The sequence below is a fragment of the Pelophylax lessonae genome (genome assembly GCF_965119305.1).
Source record: "Pelophylax lessonae genome assembly, chromosome: 1".
Lineage (NCBI taxonomy): Eukaryota > Metazoa > Chordata > Amphibia > Anura > Ranidae > Pelophylax > Pelophylax lessonae.
The window spans coordinates 448,801,203-448,824,289 of record NC_138768.1 but is presented as its reverse complement, the minus strand read 5'-3'; the positions used below and the strand labels follow the sequence as shown (position 1 = coordinate 448,824,289).

At 40.3% G+C, this 23,087-nt stretch overlaps 1 protein-coding gene across 1 annotated transcript in view; it reads left to right on the top strand.

Moving 5' to 3' along the window:
* Nucleotides 1-23,087, top strand: part of TRABD2A (TraB domain containing 2A) — a gene marked incomplete at its 5' end in the record, with an annotated part of 160,586 nt that overhangs the window by 91,917 nt on the left and 45,582 nt on the right. The window contains 2 exons of the mRNA XM_082261235.1: nt 14,747-14,893; nt 16,270-16,444. Of these exons, the coding sequence (XP_082117361.1) occupies nt 14,747-14,893; nt 16,270-16,444 (322 nt within the window). The remainder of the gene's footprint in view (nt 1-14,746; nt 14,894-16,269; nt 16,445-23,087) is intronic.

Sequence of the window (23,087 nt, the reverse complement as noted above, 5' to 3'; positions counted from 1 at the left end):
TAGCTGCGACTACCTGGTTTGGGTGAGATTAAGCACCTCTAATTTTGATAGTTTATATGGAAGTTTGAAAGTTCGCCATATAATTTAATATCCTGCATTAAGTTAGAGGCTGAAATGTCTGGTTAGGATAGGAAGAAGAGTAAATTGTCTGCGTAGGTCAAGATCTTATGGTGACATTGACCTACTGTGATCTCTGTGATGTCCCTGTCAGTTCTGATGAACCTTAACAAAGGTGCTAAGGTCATTATGAAAATAAGGCGTAACAAAGGGCAGCCTTGTCGGGTTCCATTGTGAATCTTAAATGAAGGAGATAAGGTGCTGTTTATTTTCATTTATGCCGCAGGGGGAGAATAAAGAGTGCTAATCTAGGATATCATATGAGGACCAAGGTGCACATATTTTTTTAAATATCTTTATACCTTAGATAGCAAAGAGTTGTAAACAGCTTGTTATGTCTTTGTGAGACAAATAATACTTAGCTTAGGAGTAATCAGCACCTATTTGCTCATTTTGTATTTATCTAAGTCAATTTTTGTAAGTGTTTTGCTGTTCTCTAAATGAAGCACACTTGATCTGGAAACTTGTGACTCTTGCCAAGATTTCACCTAGTAATAAGTGGCTAATGATGCATCATGCTGGTGGTGTTTTAAGCAAAATAAGGTGCAACAAATTAAAGAAAAACAGCACTGATGAGACTGATAATTGCAAAAGAAACACAGTACTCGAATATCTAAACAACATTCTACATCTTTATCAGATTTCCAGATTTACTCAACATTATATAATGTTTAAAATATTCGACTAGTGTACTTTGTAAACAGTCTTTGAAATATAATTGTACATTTTAACTTTGCCCTCAAAGCCAGATAAAGCTTTTTAACCACTTTACCACCGGAGGATTTTGCTGTCTTGGCCACTTTTTGCGATTCGGCACTGTGCGACTTTTACATTGACATTTGCGTGGCCGTGCGACGCCATACCCAAACGAAATTTACGTCCTTTTTTTTGCACAAACAGAGCTTTCTTTTGGTGGTATTTGATCACCTGTGTGATTTTTACTTTTTGCGCTATAAACAAAAAAAGAGCGTAAATTTTGAAAAAATAACAATATTTTTCACATTTTTTTTATATGAAATTCCTCCCCAAAAAAATTAAAAATCAAATTTTTTTTAAATTTATGGCCAATTTGTTTTCTGCTACCTATGTTTGGTAAAAAAAATCACAATAAGCGTATTTTGATTGGTTTGTGCAAAAGTTATTGCGTTTACTAACTAAGGGAAAGATTTCTGTCATTTTTGGTGTTTTTTTTTTTAACGAGTAATGGCGGCGATCTGCGATTTTTTTACGGGACTGCGACATTGCGGCGGACAGATCGGACCCTTGACTGACATTTTTGACACTTTTGGGGGTACCAGTGACATTACTACAGTAATCAGTGCTATAAATATGCACTGTTACTGTAAAAATGACACTGGCAGGGAAGGGGTTAATTTTATTGGAGAGGGAGGGGTTAATGTATGCCTGGTGCTTATTAACGTGTGTGGGGGGAGGTGACTGAGTGACACAAGGACAGATCGCAGGTTCAGCTATGCTGAACCCTGCAATCTGACCCTGCCTGTCACTTAGGAGATCCGCCCGATTTGTTTACACAAGCAGGCGGATCGCCACACTCGATTCCCCGACGATCGGGGAAGAGCAGCGGCGATCGCTGCTGCTCTTCCCCTGGCCCGACTCCCGCTGTGACTGAATACAGCAGGAGCGAGCCTCCGGCGGCGCGCGAGCGCCGCCCACAAGGGGAGAAGTCTGGCAACGTAGGTCTACGTCGCCAGACGATAACGAACCACTTTGCCGCAGTAGAGCTCTAGTGAGCAGACGGCAAGTGGTTAATAGCAGCAAGTAGTATGCTTGCTTTCTAGCACTACAGACATGAGAGCTGAAAGCTGGTTGGCTGGTAGGGACTTTATTTTTTGCTTTTTTAAGTTTTGGTTAGAATATGGGGACAATTAACATTTATTTTGGGTCTTTAATTCTACCTTTGGCCAAATTTGGGACATTTTTCCTCACTTCCTGATACTACAAAACAGTTAAAAAAAAGGGGGCTGCGCAGCTGTCACTAGGACAAATAGCTAAAAACCTAAATAAAACATTGTTAAAAGTTTTAGCCCTTTTCCACACTACTAAAAATGTGTATTTGCTTTTGGCTGTGTCATTTCTGGACATATTTCCAAACACTTCCTGTCCTGACAGTAAGTGAGAAAAAATCTTCTGAACAGGAACACTGACGTGCACCGCCACCGAGTACTCATGCTGGGAGTCCATCTTTGTAAGTCTCTTGCTTTTTGGCCATTGTTTACATTTATGCTGCAGTTTAAGTATTTGGATTTTGATATAAAACTACACTATGTGAGAATCATTTTGGCTCCCGCATGTGAGCTTTGTTTTGTACAGTTCCAGTCTCCCATGAGGTTCACCCTGCTGATAACAACTCTGAATGGGATGTCACCAGGCTTCATCATATTAATAGAAGGCTCATAGTAATTTTGATATCTGGTGAGTGCAAATAATGGTAATGGGATACCACAGTTAAGGAGCACTGAGCAATACTCAAATCTTCCGGTGTATGATTATATGCTATTTCACATTTTCTCTTTGGTGAGTGTTTTGGCACACCACACAGTCACGATTGATCTTTGAAACCTATTAAGGACCTTCTACCTAATAGGATTGATTGCACATGAGACTATAACTATTTAATACATGGACATTCACAATATTTTCTGTAGTGCTGCACTTCTTTTGTTATTCTGGTGTTTACTGAAGGTTGTATATCCACCTTCATAAGTGCTGGCTCCTTGTTGAATATTTTATCAGCGCTCACTTATTTCATTTTGTTTTGAAAATATAACTAAATTACTTTTTCACATGAGTTTTGAGAGCTGTCATCACAGGCCAAAGGCAATATAAAGTTGCCCTTTTATTTTCCGGCTGGCTGCACTGTAACTGCAGACAAAGTTAGGTGGTAGCTAGTATTCGGTGTTAGTTGCCAGTTGAGTGATAGGTCTGTGGACAAAACTTTTTGTTAATTAAAAAGGATATAAGATAATGACTAGACTTGTTTAAAGTTTGTGCGAAAGTTATAGCATCTACAAACGATGGTATATATACTGGAGTTTCATTTTTTTTATACTGGTAAGGGGGGTGATCAGCGACTTATAGTAGGACTGTTATAGTGCGGCAGGAAATCTGACAGTAACTGGCACTTTGTGGGAACTGACTGTCACTGACATCTCCAGTAACACTAAGGCTGCCCGTACATGTTCAATTTTCTTGTACAATTTTCTTTTAGATTTACCAAAAACCTAAAATATGAGGTCAAAACTAAACAACTTTAAATTGTATCAAATTAGGCAGGCCTTTGCACTACATAGTTTAAGGTAAATCTAAAGGAAAATTGTATAAGAGGATTGAACATGTATGGCCATGGGATAGATTTACTAAAACTGGTGCACTCAGAATCTGGAGCAGCTGTGCAAGATAGCCAATCAGCTTCTACCCTCAGCTTGTGCACTTAAGCTTTGGCAATAAAACCTGGAAGCTGATTGGTTTCTATGCAGAAGTGAGCCTGATTTTGCACTCACCAGCTTTAGTAAATAATCCCCTAAGTGACTACTACAGTGATCAGTGCTAATAATATACACTGTCACTGTACTAATGACACTGGCTAGGAAGGGGTTAACATCTCAGGTGATCAAGGGGTTAAATGCATACCTAAAAATGTGTAATGTGTGCTGCTTTATATAAATATCTTTGTTTCTTCTCCCTACTTTGCAGTGAGAAGAAACAGAGAGATTGTTTCATCTGTACAGAGCCCTGTGTTGATTGTCAACACAGGGCTCTGGGCTGATTGCACACAGTCCCATTAGCAGGTCCTGGTCATGAATCATTGGCTGGGATGGGCTGACTAAGTCATGCTGTGTTCAATCACAGCAGAGCCAACTGGCAGGGGCGCGCGTACAAGTATGTTATGGTGCCTACACCAGCCACCCTGCCGCAGTATGCGTACTGCGGGGGGTCGGCAAGTAGTTAATATCACTAGCTTGTATAAGCCATCATGTCACTATTTAACTTAACAGATCTAGAAGCTAAATACTTGAGCTTAGGTCTGCCAGGCATAAAGTAGCCAGTCTTCTGGACGAGCTGAAAACACCTCTACCAGATTCAGCTTCCCAAATCCAAAAAAGCCAAACAGTTAAATACTTGGGAGTAGAGGTTTCTCTAAATGTAAAGGACTATACTGATTTAAATCTAAAGCCACTATTAGTCAAATTTTACAGATAAATCTCAGAGTTGGTGTAAACTTCCATTGACAGTGATTGGTAGAGCCAATCTTATTAAAATGATATGGACCCCGTAAATACTTTATATACTCCATAATTCCCCCATATGGATTACATCGTTATGGTTTAAGAAGATAGATTCAATTTTTCGAGAACTTATTTGGCAAAAAAAACCCCTGTATTAGATTGACCACATTAATGCTAGCTAAAGATACAGGGGGGCTAGCTATTCCCCCAATGCTAAAAATATTTTTTTAGCTTCGCAATTACAGAATATTGTTGGATGGAGAGAAATGACAGACTCTGATCCAATACAGGGTCTGTTATTATCTGTATATGATGATTATCCATGAATAGCTTTGTTGGAGACAAGATACCTGTTACTGGATAAGGGTTTTTTAACGGGTAAACTATTTGATAAAACGTGGCAGAAAATGAAAAATATCACAATTGTTAAGGGGTATACATTATTTACCCCATTGTGGTATAATTCCAGCTATGGAGATATAGAGAGTGAATGAGACATACTGAGGGTACCACTCCTGCCACATCCCTACAAAATGTATATAAAAGGACAAGCTATGGAGAATTACAGAGATTGGAGCGGTTTGATTTATGAAAGACTAGAGAGTTGAGGTATTTATCCCAATTATTTCATAATGATGTGTTAAAAACTTTTACACAATATAGTAATTAATATGGGATCCCAAAACAAAGATTTTTTTTCAATATCTCCAGCTTAGGCATGCTATACAGGCACAGGCTAGCTCCTATGTATTACATTTTAATAAATCTATAATAATTTCACTGCTGTCTAAAAGGGATGCTGAGAGGTCTCATATCTCAATTATACAGTGTATTTTATAATAAGTTTCAAGAATCCATGGATATACCATCAAGGGCACAGTGGGTTTGTGACCTAGGGCCTATATTGGATGATCAATGGGAGGCGGCACTGGTCTCTTTATCTCCCACACAAAAATGAACCCAACTATTTATTATATATAGGACTTACAATACTCTGGATAAGTTATTTAAATGGCGACGTAGGGACTCAAGGTGTAATGGGGGATCGGCCAATTTATTACATATGCTATGCAGATGCCCCAAACTCCACTGATATTGGCGGGGGGTTATTTCAACGATTAACTTTCTCTTTAACACGGAACTGTTATTGGAGCCTGGTATATGTCTTTTAAATATGATAGATAAAACCGATAGTAAGGAGTGTTTTTCAGGCTCGTAAACGTATAGCACAAAAATGGATGTCATATTCCCAAACAATAGTTGAATGGAGAACACAAATAAAGGAAATTATACTTAAAGAAAAATATATATTTTCACATAGAGGTTGCCCAGGGAAATTTGAAAAAGTGTGGAAGAGGTGGTTGGATATTTTGGATTTAGCAGTTACTTCAGCGAGTTAGAAAGAGAGGGAGACTGAATTGGAGGAACATAATGGAAGTAGCAAAAGTGTGGTGTCCCCTTTTTTTTTTTCTCTCCTTTCTTTCTTGGAATATTTGTTTATTGTGATTATTAATATGTACATGGGTTGTATGTGTGTTTTGTATTGATTGTTTATAAAATTAATAAAAAATTATTTGATTAAAAAAAAAGTAGCCAGTCTTCTGATGTTTGACTGGAAGTCCAAACGTTTTTGAAGGCTGTGGCATTGATATTTTAGAAAAAATTTAAATCAGGTGAAGGCTAGTTAAACCAAAGCCTAGTAATCAAATTTTAGGCAAATGAGGTTGAGGCTTGTGTTTGTAATATTTGCCATTTGCAGATACGGAAGGCAGTTCATCAGCTGTGTCTCTTTCATCTGCAGGAGACTCCAGCTCAGATTGGTGTTGTTATCACATTGTTTGCAGAAGAAAGAGTAAGAGAGAGAGAGAGACAGTAGATGAACTTGCATCTAGATCTGATATATGGTAAGTTTTACATTATTGAATTTTTGCTGGTTTTCCCAACCACCGTGTACAAATTATTTTAGCTCTACACTATTAGCAAGGTGCAAACAAAGTTGGATGGCAAAAGTGGATAAGAGAAGCACAGTCATGCACATCAAGTATAAGGATTAGCGAAATGGAAGTGGTGCTTTTACAGCTATAGTGCCCCCCCCCCCACCCCCCAAAAAAAGTTCATAAAACCTTAGAAGGGTAATTTGAAGAGATGTAAAAAGTCAGGGAAAGATACAAAAGCATGTTTTAAAGGCTAGGATGTTCATCAATCAAGTACTGCTGCTACTTTACTTTGGATGACCTGCAGTGATCATTGAAAGAGTGAAAGAGGTGAATGAGAACATAGGGACTCAAAGAAGAAATTATTGGTGTCCAAAAAAAGAGATTCAAGTGTCATGCTTGAAAAAGATCATCTGGATATCCCAAAGTCTCTAACACAATATATTAGCAAGTAAAAGTTTATTTTGGTAGAAATTTGCAAAGCTTTACTATGAGACATTGCAGGCCAATGCCAGAATGTCACCCCAACTGTGAAGCATTGTGAAGGAAGCATCAGGAATTAGGCTTGTTTTGTTGTCTCAATTCCCAGACATCTGCTCTCATGGAGAAAACAATTAAAGCCCAAGCCTAGAAATTGAGCAAATTACCTCCCACCCCCCCCCCCCCTCTAACTGATCGCTGGTATGGGAAACTAAACCATTCCAATGCCTATGTTACGTGACTGAAACCACGGTCACACGAAGGTTCCTGTTTTCTTATGTTTACTTCCTGGAGTCCTTTGGTGTCTACATCTTTGCCTGCTTGATGTGCACACCTCCTATTGGTGGAGGCAGCACTTCCAGCGGCTGGATTCTGTCTCATATGCTGCAGGACACCTCATGGGGGCGGTGAGAGGACCAGTGCTTCAAAAGATAGAAAACAGGGAAAAAAAAGCCTGGTCCCCATAGAGAAAACTGTAACTTTTATATATTACATTACAGGATGGCTTAGGAAGAGGTGCATGGAATCAGAGCTGGAAGTAATTGACACACAATGCTCTATTTACATTTTACTTTTTCATGGAGTTGGGTTTTAATTCAAACTGTTTCCTAGAAAAATGGTTTCAAGAGAATATCCAGAAAGTGTTCCTCCATCTACAGCCCAAAAGAGGTTGGGTGATGAGACAAGATTCAAACACAAGAGTAACTCAACAACAGAATGGCTTAAACAGAAGAAAATGTTTATTCTAGAATTACTATTTCTTACTTCAGCTCTCAACCCAATTGAGATGCTAAAGCATGACCTGAAGATAACTGTTCATATATGGAATGCCAGCAATGTCAGTAAACAAAATCCTTTTTGTAAGGAGGTACAGTCTAAATGGTGAAGTCTGAGCAGTAACTGCAAAAAATGATTGGCACAGGCCATGATTTACAATGGAAGTTCTACTGGTTAATTAATACAAATAGCAATACTCTTTTTCTGTTTCAATAGTTTTTTATTTGTTTTACCAAAAAACTAGAGTAGTACAAAACAGTATGTGCTTTTACATCACTGGAACTATCAAAGAAGATAAAAGCAAACAGTAATATCAAGATCGAGAGATAACAATATAGTCCCATATTGTAATCCAACAATGTAAAAAACCATAGAGCTATCATGGAACATTCCACAGTTACAATAACACCCATTTGTGATGTAAAAGAGACAGGCTGGCCTGCACCTGTCCTCCCAATTCACAGTCCAGCAAATATAATAATTTTTCCAGGAGTCATCCAGAAGTGAGGGACTTACCCAGGGACACAATACCAGATTGTTCCCGTCGGTAATTTTAGAAACACTGGAATTTTTAAGTGACAGGTTTTATACAGTAATGTAACACATATGGTAAGCAACCAAAGAACCAAAAGTCGGGATACAGGACTCAACATCATTATTGAGAGCAATTTGGAGAGAAAACCTCAAAAGAACAGAAGCAAGAAAAGAGAAGAAGAGAAGAGAAGGAAAAGAAGGGAAACTGGGGTATGTCTGTCCAGGTGCACAACGCCAAATCGTCAGGGAGATCACCTCTAGGTATCCAGTACCTGTAAATATGAGAGCCAGGGGTTCCCTGTTTTTTCAAATTGTGGTCGTTTATCCCTTAAGATACTGATCTTTTCGTGAAGCATAATCTAGGTCAGCCTTTGCTTCATCAAGGCGAGATCCACCTCTGGACTTTTCCGTGCAGTGGCTATTGCGATTTTGGTCACCAGAAAGATAAAATAGATCAGAGTTTGTGTGTGTTTGGGATTATTTTCAACCGGTTTGTTTAACAATGCTATCCGGGAATCTTCGGTGATACTGACCATGGTCACAGAAAAAATTCGGGAATGAATCCGCATTCAGAAGTCCCTGACTTTAGGATAGGTCCACCAAATGGGGAGGGTTTTCCCCACCTGACCACAACCCCAGGAAATGGAAGGACAGGGTACCCAGGTACATTTTTGCAAGTCGTTCAGGTACTAGGTACCATCTAGCGTATATCTTTTACCCTGCTTTCATCAGGGCTTTATTCATAACGCCCTTGTACATGCGAGCGTTTCAGGCCCGCCATTCCTCCGGCTCAGGGGCTATGTTCTGATCCTTTTCTCATGCAATCTGGTAAGAGAGTTTCGATGAGGGAATGACAAATAATCTGTACAAGATGCATCAACGCTGTAGAGTCTGTCATATAAACCTAATGTATGTTCAAACAGATCATCAGTAGATTCACATAGATCAAGAGCTTGTTTTCTGCAGTGAGCGGAGATATTGAAGAATTTGCTGCAAGCAGAAACTCAAAGATGGAGGTATCCCTTGATGTTGTACAAAATATGTGGGGGGACGTATACCCTTCCATTCAAGGAAATGTGCTATGTAATAGAGGCCTTTATTTTGCCAGGAGCCAAAAAAAGGGGCTGTAAACATGGTGAAAATAGAGGGTTGTTAAAGAGAGGAGCCACAGGAGTGTGAGGGGATTGGAGAGGCCACCTTTTACAAGAGGACTCCTACAGATTTACTGAGTGAGAGAGTGTAGGGCACATGATGGCTTTACAGTATTTTAAAGGTACCCAGAGCATCCCATCAATGGAGAGCAGGGAACAAGCCTAGACTTCCAGAGAAACCCAATCAGGCCTGTAATGGTTAAAATGCAGTTGAGACAGTTGAGTGAGTTGTCCTGCTACATAATGTTTTCGGAAGTCTGGGACCCCCAAATGCCCCAAGTCTTTGGTGGCCATACTCCTTTTCTAATATATTGTATCGAAAGTCAAGGAAAACAAAATTGGCATTGTCGCATATAGCAACCAGGAGAATATCACTATGAATTTTCTATAAAAATGTTGGAACTTCATTGCCTGCCATTGACAACAAATTTCCTTTATACCTGAGATTCATCATGTTAAACTGAATGTCCATCATGTTTTATCGCTTTATTACTAAATCACCGTGACAAGATACCAGCCATTTTCATCTAGGGTTCCTCCAGAGATTGCTAGGGGTTACCTGAGCTGTGGCTAATTGACCTCCCATGTGATAGTGCCCGCATTGTTCCAGAGCCAACACCACAAGGTAGGGGCAGCTGCATAACACCAGTGATTTTTTTTTTAAATCTGTATGGATGGCATTCTGACCATCACTGTATAGAGGGACATTCTTCCCAATAAAAAAAAAAAAAGGCTTCATATCTCTGGTAATGTGAAAAACAAATATTGCAGCCACATAAAAATGGTGTGGGTTACATTTTCATACATATTACATTTCTGGCCAAATTTGTACAGGGTCTGATTTTTGGCATTGCGTGTAAAGAATGATTCTTTTGTGTTGCTGCAGAATTTCCTTGGACAATCTACAGTTCTGAGACTATTAATTACCTGGCAAAAAGACGACATTAGAAAGTAAATGTCAGCCAAATAAACACTGAAAATTGGCTCTGTTTTTGTTTCAAAAAGGCAAACTAATTAAAGCATTTACATCATATTAAATAACAAATTAGGGTGGGTGTTTTTATGTGTGGATTTATGGCCTTGACCTAAGTAAATTTTGATCTTCTGCTCTATCTACATATTGCTATTTTATAGAAAAGGTATTCAACATACATGATACTAAAATATAGATAATAAATTGATATAGCTGGATTATCAAACAAATGTGTGCCTTAACCACAAATATTTAGATAATGCAGTTACTTTTAATTTAATGGGGTTAATTTTTTTTAAAGGCAAATAGGCTGTACACTTTGCAAGGAAATATGCCCAGAGATTATTGAATAAGGTGATTCTTTGCTGACTTCCATCATCAAATCAAGTGCAAGCAAAAATGTTTTTTTTTTTTTTTTTGTCTTGTAAGTGATTGGGTATTAAAGTGGCAAATAGCTTTGATGCTGCAGCCTTTATTTTCTGTCTCCCCACTGGTAAATTTTAAAATAAACTAAATATATATGGAGCTTGAAGAACACAGCATTTAAACACTAGCACTTTTTTAAAATGGAAGTATTTACATGGGGCTACATGCCCAGGGTTTAGGTCTTCACTTTGACATTACTTGAAGCAGTATACTGCATGCATGGGAGTGACGTGTTGGGGCCCAACCATTCAAATGGCCGGAATGCATGAACTCAGAAGGAAGACTGAGTGAAGATTGAAGTGCTGGCAGTTGTAACGGCGCGCCGCTGGAGGGCTCTGTTTGAAAGGTAAGTCTGTCATAATGTGCACCAAACTTCGGCACTGTGACGATGTCCCACACCACTGACATCTTTTCCTGGTCTTCTTTTGGGTTCTGCCCCTTTGAATATCCTGATTGGCCAGCCTGGGGTGAGGTAGCGCTACTCCATGTAGAGTACACACGGGTTTATTTGTCCTGGCAGTCTGCAGATGCTGGTACCGTATACTGAGCTGTGTATGTGCATGGCCCCACTAACCATTAGACAATCAAACGAAGATTCTTAAAATGAAAATTTTAAATTAAATTCCACTGGTGTATGGCAAGCTTTACTGTTTATGTGCCACAAATATGGTGTGCTTCCACTTTGAAATGACTAAGTGCATTTTTGGCTCTGAAGCTCCAAAGCACAGGGTGTCAACCCTGCCTGCCTCCTTTCCGATGTATTACAAGGAACACAGACCTCTCCTTGTCTTCTACCTCCTTCTCATCCCTATAACCCCAACTTTTGCACACGCCGAGAGCACAGGAAATTATGAGCTCACAATATTTCTGGCAAAATCAACAGATGTTTTTTTCCATTTATAAAACAGATATAACAAAATACTTTTATTGGTGTATATATAGCAGTTCAAATGGAGTGAAATCCACTATTAGGCTACCCACTGGATAAACCCAAATGAAGGTTTCTCATGAAAAAGAGACCCAGATTTAACCTAAAGTTAATAAACTGCAAATAAACGGGAGAGAGTCTGTGTTTTCAATTTTCACTATTTTAAAATAGGTTCTCATTTTTATTTTTGGCTAAGGGGTCTGCAGGTCTCCTCTACTAGCTCATTGGACTGGGGGTAACAGTTTTGATGGACCATTGAGAAATAATTAAGTTAAACATAAACCCTTGTCCAGTTGGTGGTACATTTCCACTTGAGCAATAGATATGTGGAATAGCCATCAGTCTGGCATACCTGGGGTGCTTCTTTTTGGGGACATCCTTCAAAGCATGCTCACCCTTCAGCCATAGGAATACCAACCTGTATTCCTGGTGTGTCTGTCTGGTATCTCTTGAGAAGGAAGGACCAATAATAACTTACCACATCACTAGAGAACACATCAAATGCTAAAGTTTATTATTGATTTAAAATACTGGACTTGCTTCTAATGAATAATGAACACCTGCTACGCAGTCAGTCAGATTTTATATGATTTTTTTAAAATGTATAATATGCTAACTAGTGCAGCATTCTGTATAATGTACAAGTGGGAACAGTGAAATGTGAGTCTTGGGGCCCTATGTGTGTTATCATACCTTTATGTTGCGCTTTTGTAGAGAGTTTATAAAAACGAAGGCGGTTGGGCTACGAAGATTGCCTATAAGTTCTGCCACAAAGCCAGTCTCAATGTGTCAGCTGTTGTACACAACATACAGCACAGTTTTGTTTAAAATGGTTGACCTTTCAGAAGGAAATGTGTGAACTGTCTGGTAAAGGAAACAAACAATATTGAATGCTCTCTGGCTGTATTTCTGCAGTTGTCATGTTCCCTATGCAATGATAGTGAAGCCCCACATTATCTCAAAGGGGTGGGAGAAGAACAAGGATCCATTGGACATTGAAAACTTTTTTTTTTCTTTTTAAGACAAAAGACCCCCCTGCGTTGTCCTTTTATCCACATGGGATCAAAGAAGCAATCTGCATATGAAAGGCTTATAGTATTATGCAACCTAAATTAGCCAATCCTCACCCCGTCAGTATCTAGACCTTCACAACAAAAACACTCACATCTGTTTAATCAATTGTCCTATCCTCTCTGTTTCTCTATTTTCAACTCAGCATGTCAAGTCAATCCGTTTATTAGATTATGGTTTGGAAAGTCAATCTCAGTGTTTTCTCAAAATTAAGTAGGGAAATAGTACTTATTGTTTCGTTTCAAGTGCCAGGATGCAAAATTTTCTTTAACATTTAAATTCGATCAAACCGGTCCATCAAATGCATGGTCTCTGAAAAAAAAAAAAAAGGTTGTGAAGTATAAAGCCGTAGATGGTGTTTATTCCACTATACAAGTATTTTCTGTGTTACCAGTGTGTATACAGTGTTAAAGATAGTATAGTCATACAATATCACAAGTGTCTCCTTTCAGCTTTGCAATCAGGTTAGAACTTTTTCTCTGTTGGTAACACAGAGGTGATTAGGGATAACCCAGATCTGCAGACATGCATTCTATACAGTATATTCACAGTGTTTGAACAAGGGGTCTGATCACTCATTTTTAAACAGATTGTCCAATGTAAGACCAGCTTTATTAAGATAAAGAAATGTTTATGTATGTATTTCATTTAATAAAGCATCTTATTTAGAGCAGTGTTTTTTTTTTTTTTAACCCGGGTGCTCATAAACTAGTTATCTAACCAAGCACAGATTATTAGCAGCAAGTCACTTATTTCTTGTGATCACGTAACACAGACCATTTATAGACACTATCTTGTGAGTTTGATTTAAAGCACTGTTGCATTGCTTATCAGTGTAGGAAAAGCACACCCTCTAGAAGTAAGGGCCGGTTCACACTATAGCGAGTGCGCCGATCGCATGTAATTCGGAGTGCACTGCTCCTTCATTACATGCGATCGGAGGTGCGGATGCGAATTCAGCCATACACTTTGTATGGCTGAATTCGCACTGTATCCGCACCAAACACTCACATGACCCTTTTTTCCAGCCGCATCAGGATTGGATCGAACAGTGGTTCACACTTGTGCGATCCGATCCTGTGCGAACTGTCAGATCGCACTGCGATATGCGATCAAACTGGGGGTGTCGTTAACATTTCATTGACACCCCCTGCGTATCGCATATGGCAGTGTGGCAGCAAATTCGCAGCCTTCCCGCATCGCACAAGTGTGACCCGGCACTGAGTGTCTTGATAAATTTGTAACAGAAGATAACTGGGAGTTGTTATGTACTAAGCCCCTGTTAGTCCAAAATGGCTGTGTTTTCTGAGCTACTGTGATAATTTAATTTCAAGCACAAATTGCAAGAAGCGTTAAATAACACACCTATTGTAACACCTCTTTATTTTAGGGGTTTGCAGGGCTACAATGGAATGGTTTAGATCAAAGCATATTCATGTGTTAGAATGGCCTAGTCAAAGTCCAGACCTAAATCCAATAGAGAATCTGTGGCAAGACTTGAAAATTGCTGTTTCAAAACACTATCAATAACACACAACTCTGCCCCAAGCTACATCACCAATCTTGTCCCCAAATATCACCCAAACCGTCTCTCCCAAGACCTCATGCTCTCTAGCTCCCTTGTCTCCCCCTCCCATGCCCATCTCTAGGACTTCTCCAGAGCGTCTCCCATCCGCTGGAACTTACTACCCCAGTCTGTCCAGCTATCTCCTACTCTGTCCAGTTTTAGGTGATCCCTGAAAATACATTTCTTCAGGAAGGTCTATCCTTGCTTTAGCTAAAAACTCAATATTCTATTTCTCCCATCAGTTCATCTCTCACAGTTATTACCTTTTGTTCCACTTGCCCTTCCCTGATAGATTGTAGGCTCGCTAGAGCAGGGCCCTCCTAACCCTCTTGTATTGAATTGTATCTTTGTTGTATTTTCTCCCTTTTTTATTGTAAAGCGCTGCGCAAACTGCGCTATATAAATCCTGTATAATAATTGTACAATAACTTTGTTTAAAATTAATAAAAACATTAAAAATAAATATTTTTGAATGTTATAGATCTTTCTTTCAAACTGATTAGTTACCTAATTTTACCCAATGGTTTGTTTTATTTTACAGGTTATATTTGCCCTAAACCAGACCCTCCTACAACAGGAGAGCCGTAGAGCAGGCAGCCTCCAAACTCCGTACACAACAGAGGACCTCATTAAACATTACAATTGTGGAGATCTGAATTCCATAATTTCCAACCATGATTCTTCGCAAGTATGTTATCATATGCTAGATATTCACACACAAACACACTGTATATATGCACGTTAGTTATCAATCCTTTGTATGCCAGGGGAGATATAAATATATTAGCATTATAAAATGTAGTGGTTTTTCGACAATAACTAATTGTTAATTAACAATGCATGTAAACTGCAAAATTCAATAACTAACAGTCCTACAAATTCCAAAGTCAGTTTAGCAAACAGTTCAGTAAGCACTGTTAGATTAAAAGAGAATTACAATGGTTTGGAGTATTTTTAAATATTTTTAAATAATTAGGAACAAGTCACACTTGTGAGTCCTTTGTGTATGTAACTATAAGCTTCAGCTAACTATAAGCTTCAGCTATTGAGCTCTGTCAACAATTGCCATTTTTGAATTAAACAGAAAAGATTTTTTTGAAAAAAAAAAAAGAAAAGATGGTCTGGAAGTATCCTAGAGCTCTACCATCTAGCATGTTAAAGCTGTGCTCGGCTTTCATGCCAGCAGCCTCTCAAAAGAGAAGTATGGAATTGTTTTTTCATTTTTGAATCATACTTACCTAGCTGAATACAGCTCAGTTTTTCACAGCTCAGTCACCGGCTCTCTGTCCCCCCCTACGCTCACTGGAGCGCAGGTCTGTGGAGGAGGCAGGAGCAGCCAGCTCAGTCTCTCAGCGCCTTGATGAGAGGCTGAGCTGGGTGCTCATCCAGGCATGTGGGCAGATCCCGACTATATGGTCACGATCTTTCTTGAGCCTGAGCCGGCTATGTGATGTCATCTAACAGTGGGCTTCCGCCCGCTGTCTGCTGGAAATGGTTCACAGGAGTACAGAACGAACTGCACATTTCATGTTTAAGACATCAGCTGGGTTTTATTCATGGCTCAAAATTACATGGAGTGGCTTAGATCAGCAATATTAATGATGCTAAATGTAGCTAAACCCAGAAGTGCCATAGTGAATGAGGCCTCAGTGTGGACCTAAATATCTTCAGCACTGGCACTGTGTTACTGCACAGTGGCTAAGTGGTTAGCACTTCCACCTAGCAGTAGCAGGGTTATTGGATCGAATTCCAACCACGGCACTACCTGCGTGGAGTTTGCATTTTCTCCTTGTGCCTGTGTGGGTTTCCTCTGGGTGCTCTAGTTTCTCCCCACACTCTAAAGACATGCTGGTAGGTAAATTGGCCCTAAAATATGTGTGAATTAGGTACCTTAGATTGTAAGCTCTTGAGGGTAAGGACTGATGTGAATGTACAATATATGTGTAAATTGATGGCGCTAAAATAAGTTAATAGTGGAGGATTGGTGGCCTGCATTATAATTTTAGATACTTTTTTGTGTGTCTTGTGGTTGTGCTAACACCATTACTATAAATGTTTTTGTAGGTGCCTCATTTTTTAAATGCCTCATTGCCATCTCATGAACGAATAACTGCACAGGAGATTGATAACTATTTTCGACAAGAGCTTATATATAAGAGGAATGAGCGAATGGGGAGGAGAGTGAAAGATCTGCTAGAGGAGTTTCCAGAGAAAAGCTTTTTCTTTGCATTTGGAGCTGGTGAGAAGTGATCATTTTATGTTTCAGTTTTACTGTGACCTCATCTCTTTATCTCTTGTGCATATTTTGTACCCTATGGAAAAGTGTGTGGTTGAGCAGTCAGTAGCCTACAGTGCCTTGAAAAAGTATTCATACCCCTTAAAATTTTCCACATTTTGTCATGTTACAATCAAAAATGTAAATGTATTTTATTGGGACTTTATGTGCTAAACCAACACAAAGCGGCACATAATTGTGAAGTTGAAGGAAAATGATAAATGGTTTTCAAAATGTTTTACAAATAAATATCTGAAAAGTGCGGTGAGTGTTTGTATTCAGCCCCCTTTACTCAGATACTCCACACATCTGGCCTTTATGGAAGAATGGCAAGAATAAAGCCATTGTTGAAAGAAAGGCATGAGAAATCCCATTTGCAGTTTGTGAGAAGCCATGTGGGGGACACAACAAACATGTGGAAGAAGGTGCTCTGGTCAGATGCAGCAAACTAACCCTGCACATCACCCTAAACACACCATGGTGGTGGCAGCATCATGTTGTGGGGATGCTTTTCTTCAGCAGGGACAGGGAAGCTGGTCAGAGTTGATGGGAAGATGGATGGGGCCAAATACAGGGCAATCTTAGAAGAAAACCTGTTACAGTCTGCAAGAGACTTGGGTGGAGGTTCACCTTCCAGCAGGACAATGACTCTAAACATACAGCCAGAGCTACAGTGGAATAGATAAAAGCATATTCATGTGTTAGAATGGCCCAGTCAAAGTCCAGACCTAAATCCAATAGAGAATCTGTGGCAAGACTTGAAAATTGCTGTTTACAGACACTCTCCATCCAATCTGACATATGTTGAGCTATTTTGCAAAGAAGAATGGGCAAAAATGGCACTCTCTAGATGTGCAAAGCTGGAAGAGACATAACCAAAAAGACTTGCAGCAAAAGGGGGGTTCTAAAAAATATTGACTCAGGGGGACTAAATACAAATGCATGCCACACTTCAGATATTTATTTGTAAAAAACATTTATCATTTTCCTTCCACTTTGCAATTATGTGCCACTTTCTGTTGGTCTAGCAAATAAAATCCCAGTAAAAATGGATTTTTGTAAAATCTTACCATAAAATCCTTTTCTCTTAAGCTCATTGACAGACGTAGTCCTCGTTGATTAATAACAACTCGGGTTATACTGCCCTCTACAGGAGTAGGACTAGACAGGAAAGAAAACGTTCTGGCCACACCCTAGGGGCAGTCCCAGAGGGTATATCCTCTCACTTCCTGCTACAGCAAACCAGTTATGTTACAAAGCAGTGTTTAGAGAATTTAACCCAACCCAACTCAAAAACAGAGGGGCGGGTACTACGTCTGTCAATGAGCTTAAGAGAAAAGGATTTTACGGTAAGATTTTACAAAAATCCATTTTTCTCTGTCGCTCATTGACAGACGTAGTCCTCGTTGATTAATAACAACTCGGGACGTCCCAAAGCAGTACCACAAATGAGGGGTGGGATAACAGAAATCAAAATCCAGAAGGCCCAACCGGAGCCAACCAGAAGCATCAAGGACTCATCGAGCAAAAAGATGAGACCTAAGTGAAACACCCAACAAACCCTTGAGGTAGACCAACAGTCTCCTCAGATTGCGGCCTGCAGAACCTTGTGGCCAAAAGAGGCATCTGACGATGCCATCACATCAACTTTATAAAATGTTGTAAAGGTATGAACCGATGATCAAGTCATCGCCTCTGACAGGTAGGATACCTTATGCTACCACAGTAATATTCTAGTACTGCCACTGACTTCAGTCATCTTTACAGTTTTGAAATGACATTAGATTGTCAGCTCCCAAACCAAGCCTCCTGGTTTCTTGTTCACAAAAATCACACTCAAATAGGGGGATCTGTGACATGTTATAGGATAGAGGGGAGACCCATCCTTACCACTTCAGAGAGGGGCCCGCGTTCACCACAAACCCGTCAGGGGGAAAAGGGGGAACATACTACTCACCATACCGGAACCAGGCGGGCGCCAACTCCTGACAGTACCCCTCTCCACCGGGGTGGGAGGGCTGTCGACCAATGCGGACGCCGTGACTCATGGTCATTGGCGTTTAAGCGAGACGTTTAACTCGCAGGGTCAGTCCCCGTCCAGTGGGACAATGTCGCGGCCGACCCAGCGCAGAGCTATGGCCTGCACGCGCTCGTAGGCTGAACTGGGGTGACCACTGGATCTCAACATCCAGCCCGTCGCCCAGTTCCAGCTTTCTTGCTTGAAGATCTCACAGGAACACTGGAGAAAAAAGCTGTCTAGAAAATCTTTCTAAGAAAAAAATCCTGCCAGGACCGAAGATCCTAGCAAGGCATCTAGGTCCTTACTCCTAACTAGACAGAAAAAAACTGATTTGCTGTAGCAGGAAGTGAGAGGATATACCCTCTGGTACTGCCCCTAGGGTGTGGCCAGAACGTTTTCTTTCCTGTCTAGTCCTACTCCTGTAGAGGGCAGTATAACCCGAGTTGTTATTAATCAACGAGGACTACGTCTGTCAATGAGCGACAGAGAAAATACATTTACATTTTTGGTTGTAACATAACAATAATGTGGACAATTTTCAAGGCACTGTAAATCCCATCACGTTATACAGTAAGGAAAAAAAAAGTATTTGATCCCCTGCAGATTGTGCAAGTTTGCCCACTGACAAAAAAATGAAGGGTCTATAATTTTTTTCATAGGTGAGTTTTAACAGTGAGAGACAGAATAACAACAAAAAAAATCCAGAAAACGCATTTCAAAAAAGCTATTAATTCATTTGCATTTTAATGAGTGAAATAAGTATTTGACCCCTTCGCAAAACATGACTTAGTACTTGGTGGCAGAACCCTTGTTGCCAATCACAGAGGTCAGACGTTTCTTGTAGTTGACCACCAGGTTTGCACACATCTCAGGAGGGATTTTGTCCCACTCCTTTCTGCAGATCCTGTCCAAGTCATTAAGGTTTTGAGGCTGACATTTGGTTACTCAAACCTTCAGCTCCCTTCACATATTTTCTATGGATTTAAGGTCTGGAGACTGGCTAGGCCTCTCTAGGAACCTAATGTGCTTCTTCTTGAGCCAATCCTTTGTTGCCTTGGCCCTGTGTTTTTGGTCATTGTCATGCTGGAATACCCATCCACGGCCCATTTTCAATACCCTGGCTGAAGGAAGGAGGTTCTCACCCAAGATCTGATGGTACATGGCCCCATTCATCGTCCCTTTGATGCGGTGAAGTTGTCCTGTCCCCTTAGCAGAAAAACACTAGCATAGCATAATGTTTCTACCTCCATGTTTGATGGTGGGGATGGGGTTTTGGGGTCATAGGCAGCATTCCTCCTCTAAACACAGCAAGTTGAGTTGATGCCAAAGAGCTAGATTTTAGTCTCATCTGACCAGAAAACTTTCACCCAGTTCTCCTCTGAATCATTCAGATGTTCATTAGCAAAGTTCAGATGGGCCTGTACATGTTCCTTCTTGAGCAGGGGGAACTTGCGGGTTCTGCAGGATTTCAGTCCTTCACGGCATAGTTTGTTACCAATTGTTTTCTTGGCGATTATAGTCACAGCTGCGTTGAGCTCATTGACAAGTTTCTCTAGTGTAGTGCTGGGCTGATTCCTCACCGTTTTCGTGATCATTTAAACTCCACGAGGTGAGATCTTGCATTAAGCCCCAGACTGAGGGAGAATGCCAGTTATTTTGTGTTTCTTCCATTTGCGAATAATCGCACCAACTGTTGTCATCCTCTCACCAAGCTGCTTGGCGATGGTCTTGTAGCCCATTCCAGCAGGGGATCAAATACTTTTTTCCCTCACTGTATGAATGTTTAATAATATTGTAGTAGATAACTAGCTTCACCTATTTTGCAGAATATACTATAGATTTGAAGAACAATAATAGAAGAACCAGCACAGAGGTATAAAATCAAATTAGCTATGGAAACAAAAGTGTAACTTTTGTGCCCCTGTGCAAAAAAATGTAATAGTATCTAGATAAGAAATACTTATTTTTACTGCCTGGATTTTATTGATTACTTTGGAAAGTAGATTGGTGATGTTGGAGTGAGTTATGCACAGGGATAGTCCAACAGCCCTCAGATATCTGTGCTTTTCCTAATCACGATTGGTCACCTTGGGGAAACTCTTTGTGTTTAGACTATGGAAGATGGCCAGAGAACCAAGCTGCAGACACCTCCAGTGTGGGTTTAACCATTAAATAAATTGCGGTTGTTTAAGGGTTTTCTAACTTGTCCAATAACTGTCTTCCCTGATGAGTCTTAGCTACTGGTGTCTGTGGGTTCATCATAGACATTCGCTCTCTGCTATCCATAAACTTTGAGCACTTTTGCAGTTCCCTTTGTTTGGAATTAGCAGTGTACATTAATTGGGGTTATATACACCACTCAATCACACTACAAATCCCATAGTCCGTGGTCTATTTCGTAAGAGAGGAAGACGGGGTGGCCATATTTAAACATACAGTGGGACCATGGAATATAAATAAAGCCACTTTTTAACAGGAAGTTGGATCACCAAATAAAAAAAAAGGAATCTGGAGAACTGGATGAGACAGAGAGCAATAGAAGGTACTTTTTTGAGTTAAGAATACATACAATATGTATGGTGCACAGGACCCCAATTATTGTGCATATAATCTCGCTGAAATCTGAGCATGCGCCGAATTGCCACTACAGCTGAAAAATCCCTAGCGGAACTGAGGGCATAAACAGAAGGTGGAGATAGAGAGCATACATGATAAAAATTGGAGTTCTAAATAAATTAAGTTCTAAGAAAATCATTAAAAAATAATCCATATAGTGCTTGAACACTAAAGTACATAGTGGCAGATAGAGAGCAGCAGGATCCACCATGTTTTTTTGCAGAATATAGAAAACAAATCTCATAATGACTGATCAGTGTTGGGCGAACACCCGGCTTTGCTCTTCATGCTTTGTGCATTCTAATTGGATGAAGCCTTGCACCTGACCGCTAGTCAGTTAGGGCACAGATCACTGTCAGAGCCCTGATTAGACAAAGTAATGATGACTTTCTCCGATCACGGCTCAGTGCTCAAAGTCCTAACCCACACTATAAAAGGTTCCTTCCCATAGGAAGCATTTGCAGTGTGTTGGAGTTGAGATTGATAAAGCAGGGCTCAGTTTGCTACTAGTGAATTAGTGTATTCACTTATTTTGACTCTGAGTGTAGAGTGTTAGTATAGTGCAGGGATCTCCAAACTAATCTCCAAACTACGGCCTTCCAGCTGTTGCGCAACTACATGTTCCATGAGGCATTCTAAAACTCTGGCATTCACAGCTGTCAAAGCTGGCAGAATATTAGCATGCATAAGGAATGGGATATATTCCAGAGACAAAGCTATAATCCTACCACTTTATAAAACACTGGTCCGGCCACACCTGGTCACCAATCCTAGAACTGGAGAGAGTCCAAAGAAGGGAAAAAAAACTAATTAGGGGATTGGAGGACCTTAAGGCCCGTACACACGTACCGATCGTCGGCAGACAAGCGTCGGCCGACGACCGATCTGCCGATTGTACGCTTGTTAGTATGATGCCTCCGACAGCCGTCAGCGCACATTCTGCCGACAAGAATCTGTCATGCAAGCATTAAAATTTTTGTATGCCGACACCAGAGCGGCCGATTGTTCGCCAGTCAGTACAGAATTCGGCCGACAGACCGCAGATTTGCAAGACTGGGCATGCTCAGAAAAGAAAAAACACAGGGAAAGTTAACCATTACATGACATCACTTCTGCAGTCGGCTGTAGTCGGCGGACAAAATTCTTGTGCTGTCTTTGCACTTTTCAACAGACACCGACAGCCCGGGGACAAAAGACGGCCGATCGTTCGCCGACGATCGGTACGTGTGTACAGGGCTTTAGTTACGAGGATTGATTAAAAGCGCTTAATTAATTAACCTTGGAGAGGAGATGCCTGAGAGGGGACATGATAGCGATTTACAAATACCTCAATGGCGATCCCAGCATAGGTAAAAAACGATTTAGTCTCAAGGATTGCAAGAGGACACGTGGCCACACAATGAGATTAGAGGAGAGGTGGTTTAACCTTAAGCTGCATAAGTCAGGCCACTGACACACACACACACACCTGTACAGGTTGAACGGGATGGACTGTTGTCTTTATTCAACGTCAACTACTATGTAACTATGTAACAGACATGACTAGACATGATGGGAATTGTAGTTCCTGAACAACTGGAGGACCATAGTTTGGAATCCCCTGGTATAGTGTGTGAGTATAGTGGGTCAGTATAGTGTAGTGTCAGTGTAGTGTGTTAGTGTAGATCAGTGTTTAATACAGCATTACATAACATTAAGAGCTGTATACAGTGCTGCATACACTTTTTTTTTGGTTGTCGCGCGTTTATTTTTTTTGGGGGGGGGGGGGGGGTATTTTTTTTTAGTTGTCCCCTGCCTGCCTCCTTTTTTTTAATTTCCAGTTGCAGTTTTTCTGACTGCGAGGCTGGTATTGATGTATATTTGGGTAATATACCCCGCCCCCTTATGTCTAGGGGGCCAACAAGGAGAGGCAGACATTCCCATGCCACTATGAGTGTCATGGACATGCAATAGTGTCCGGCAGCTTACCTT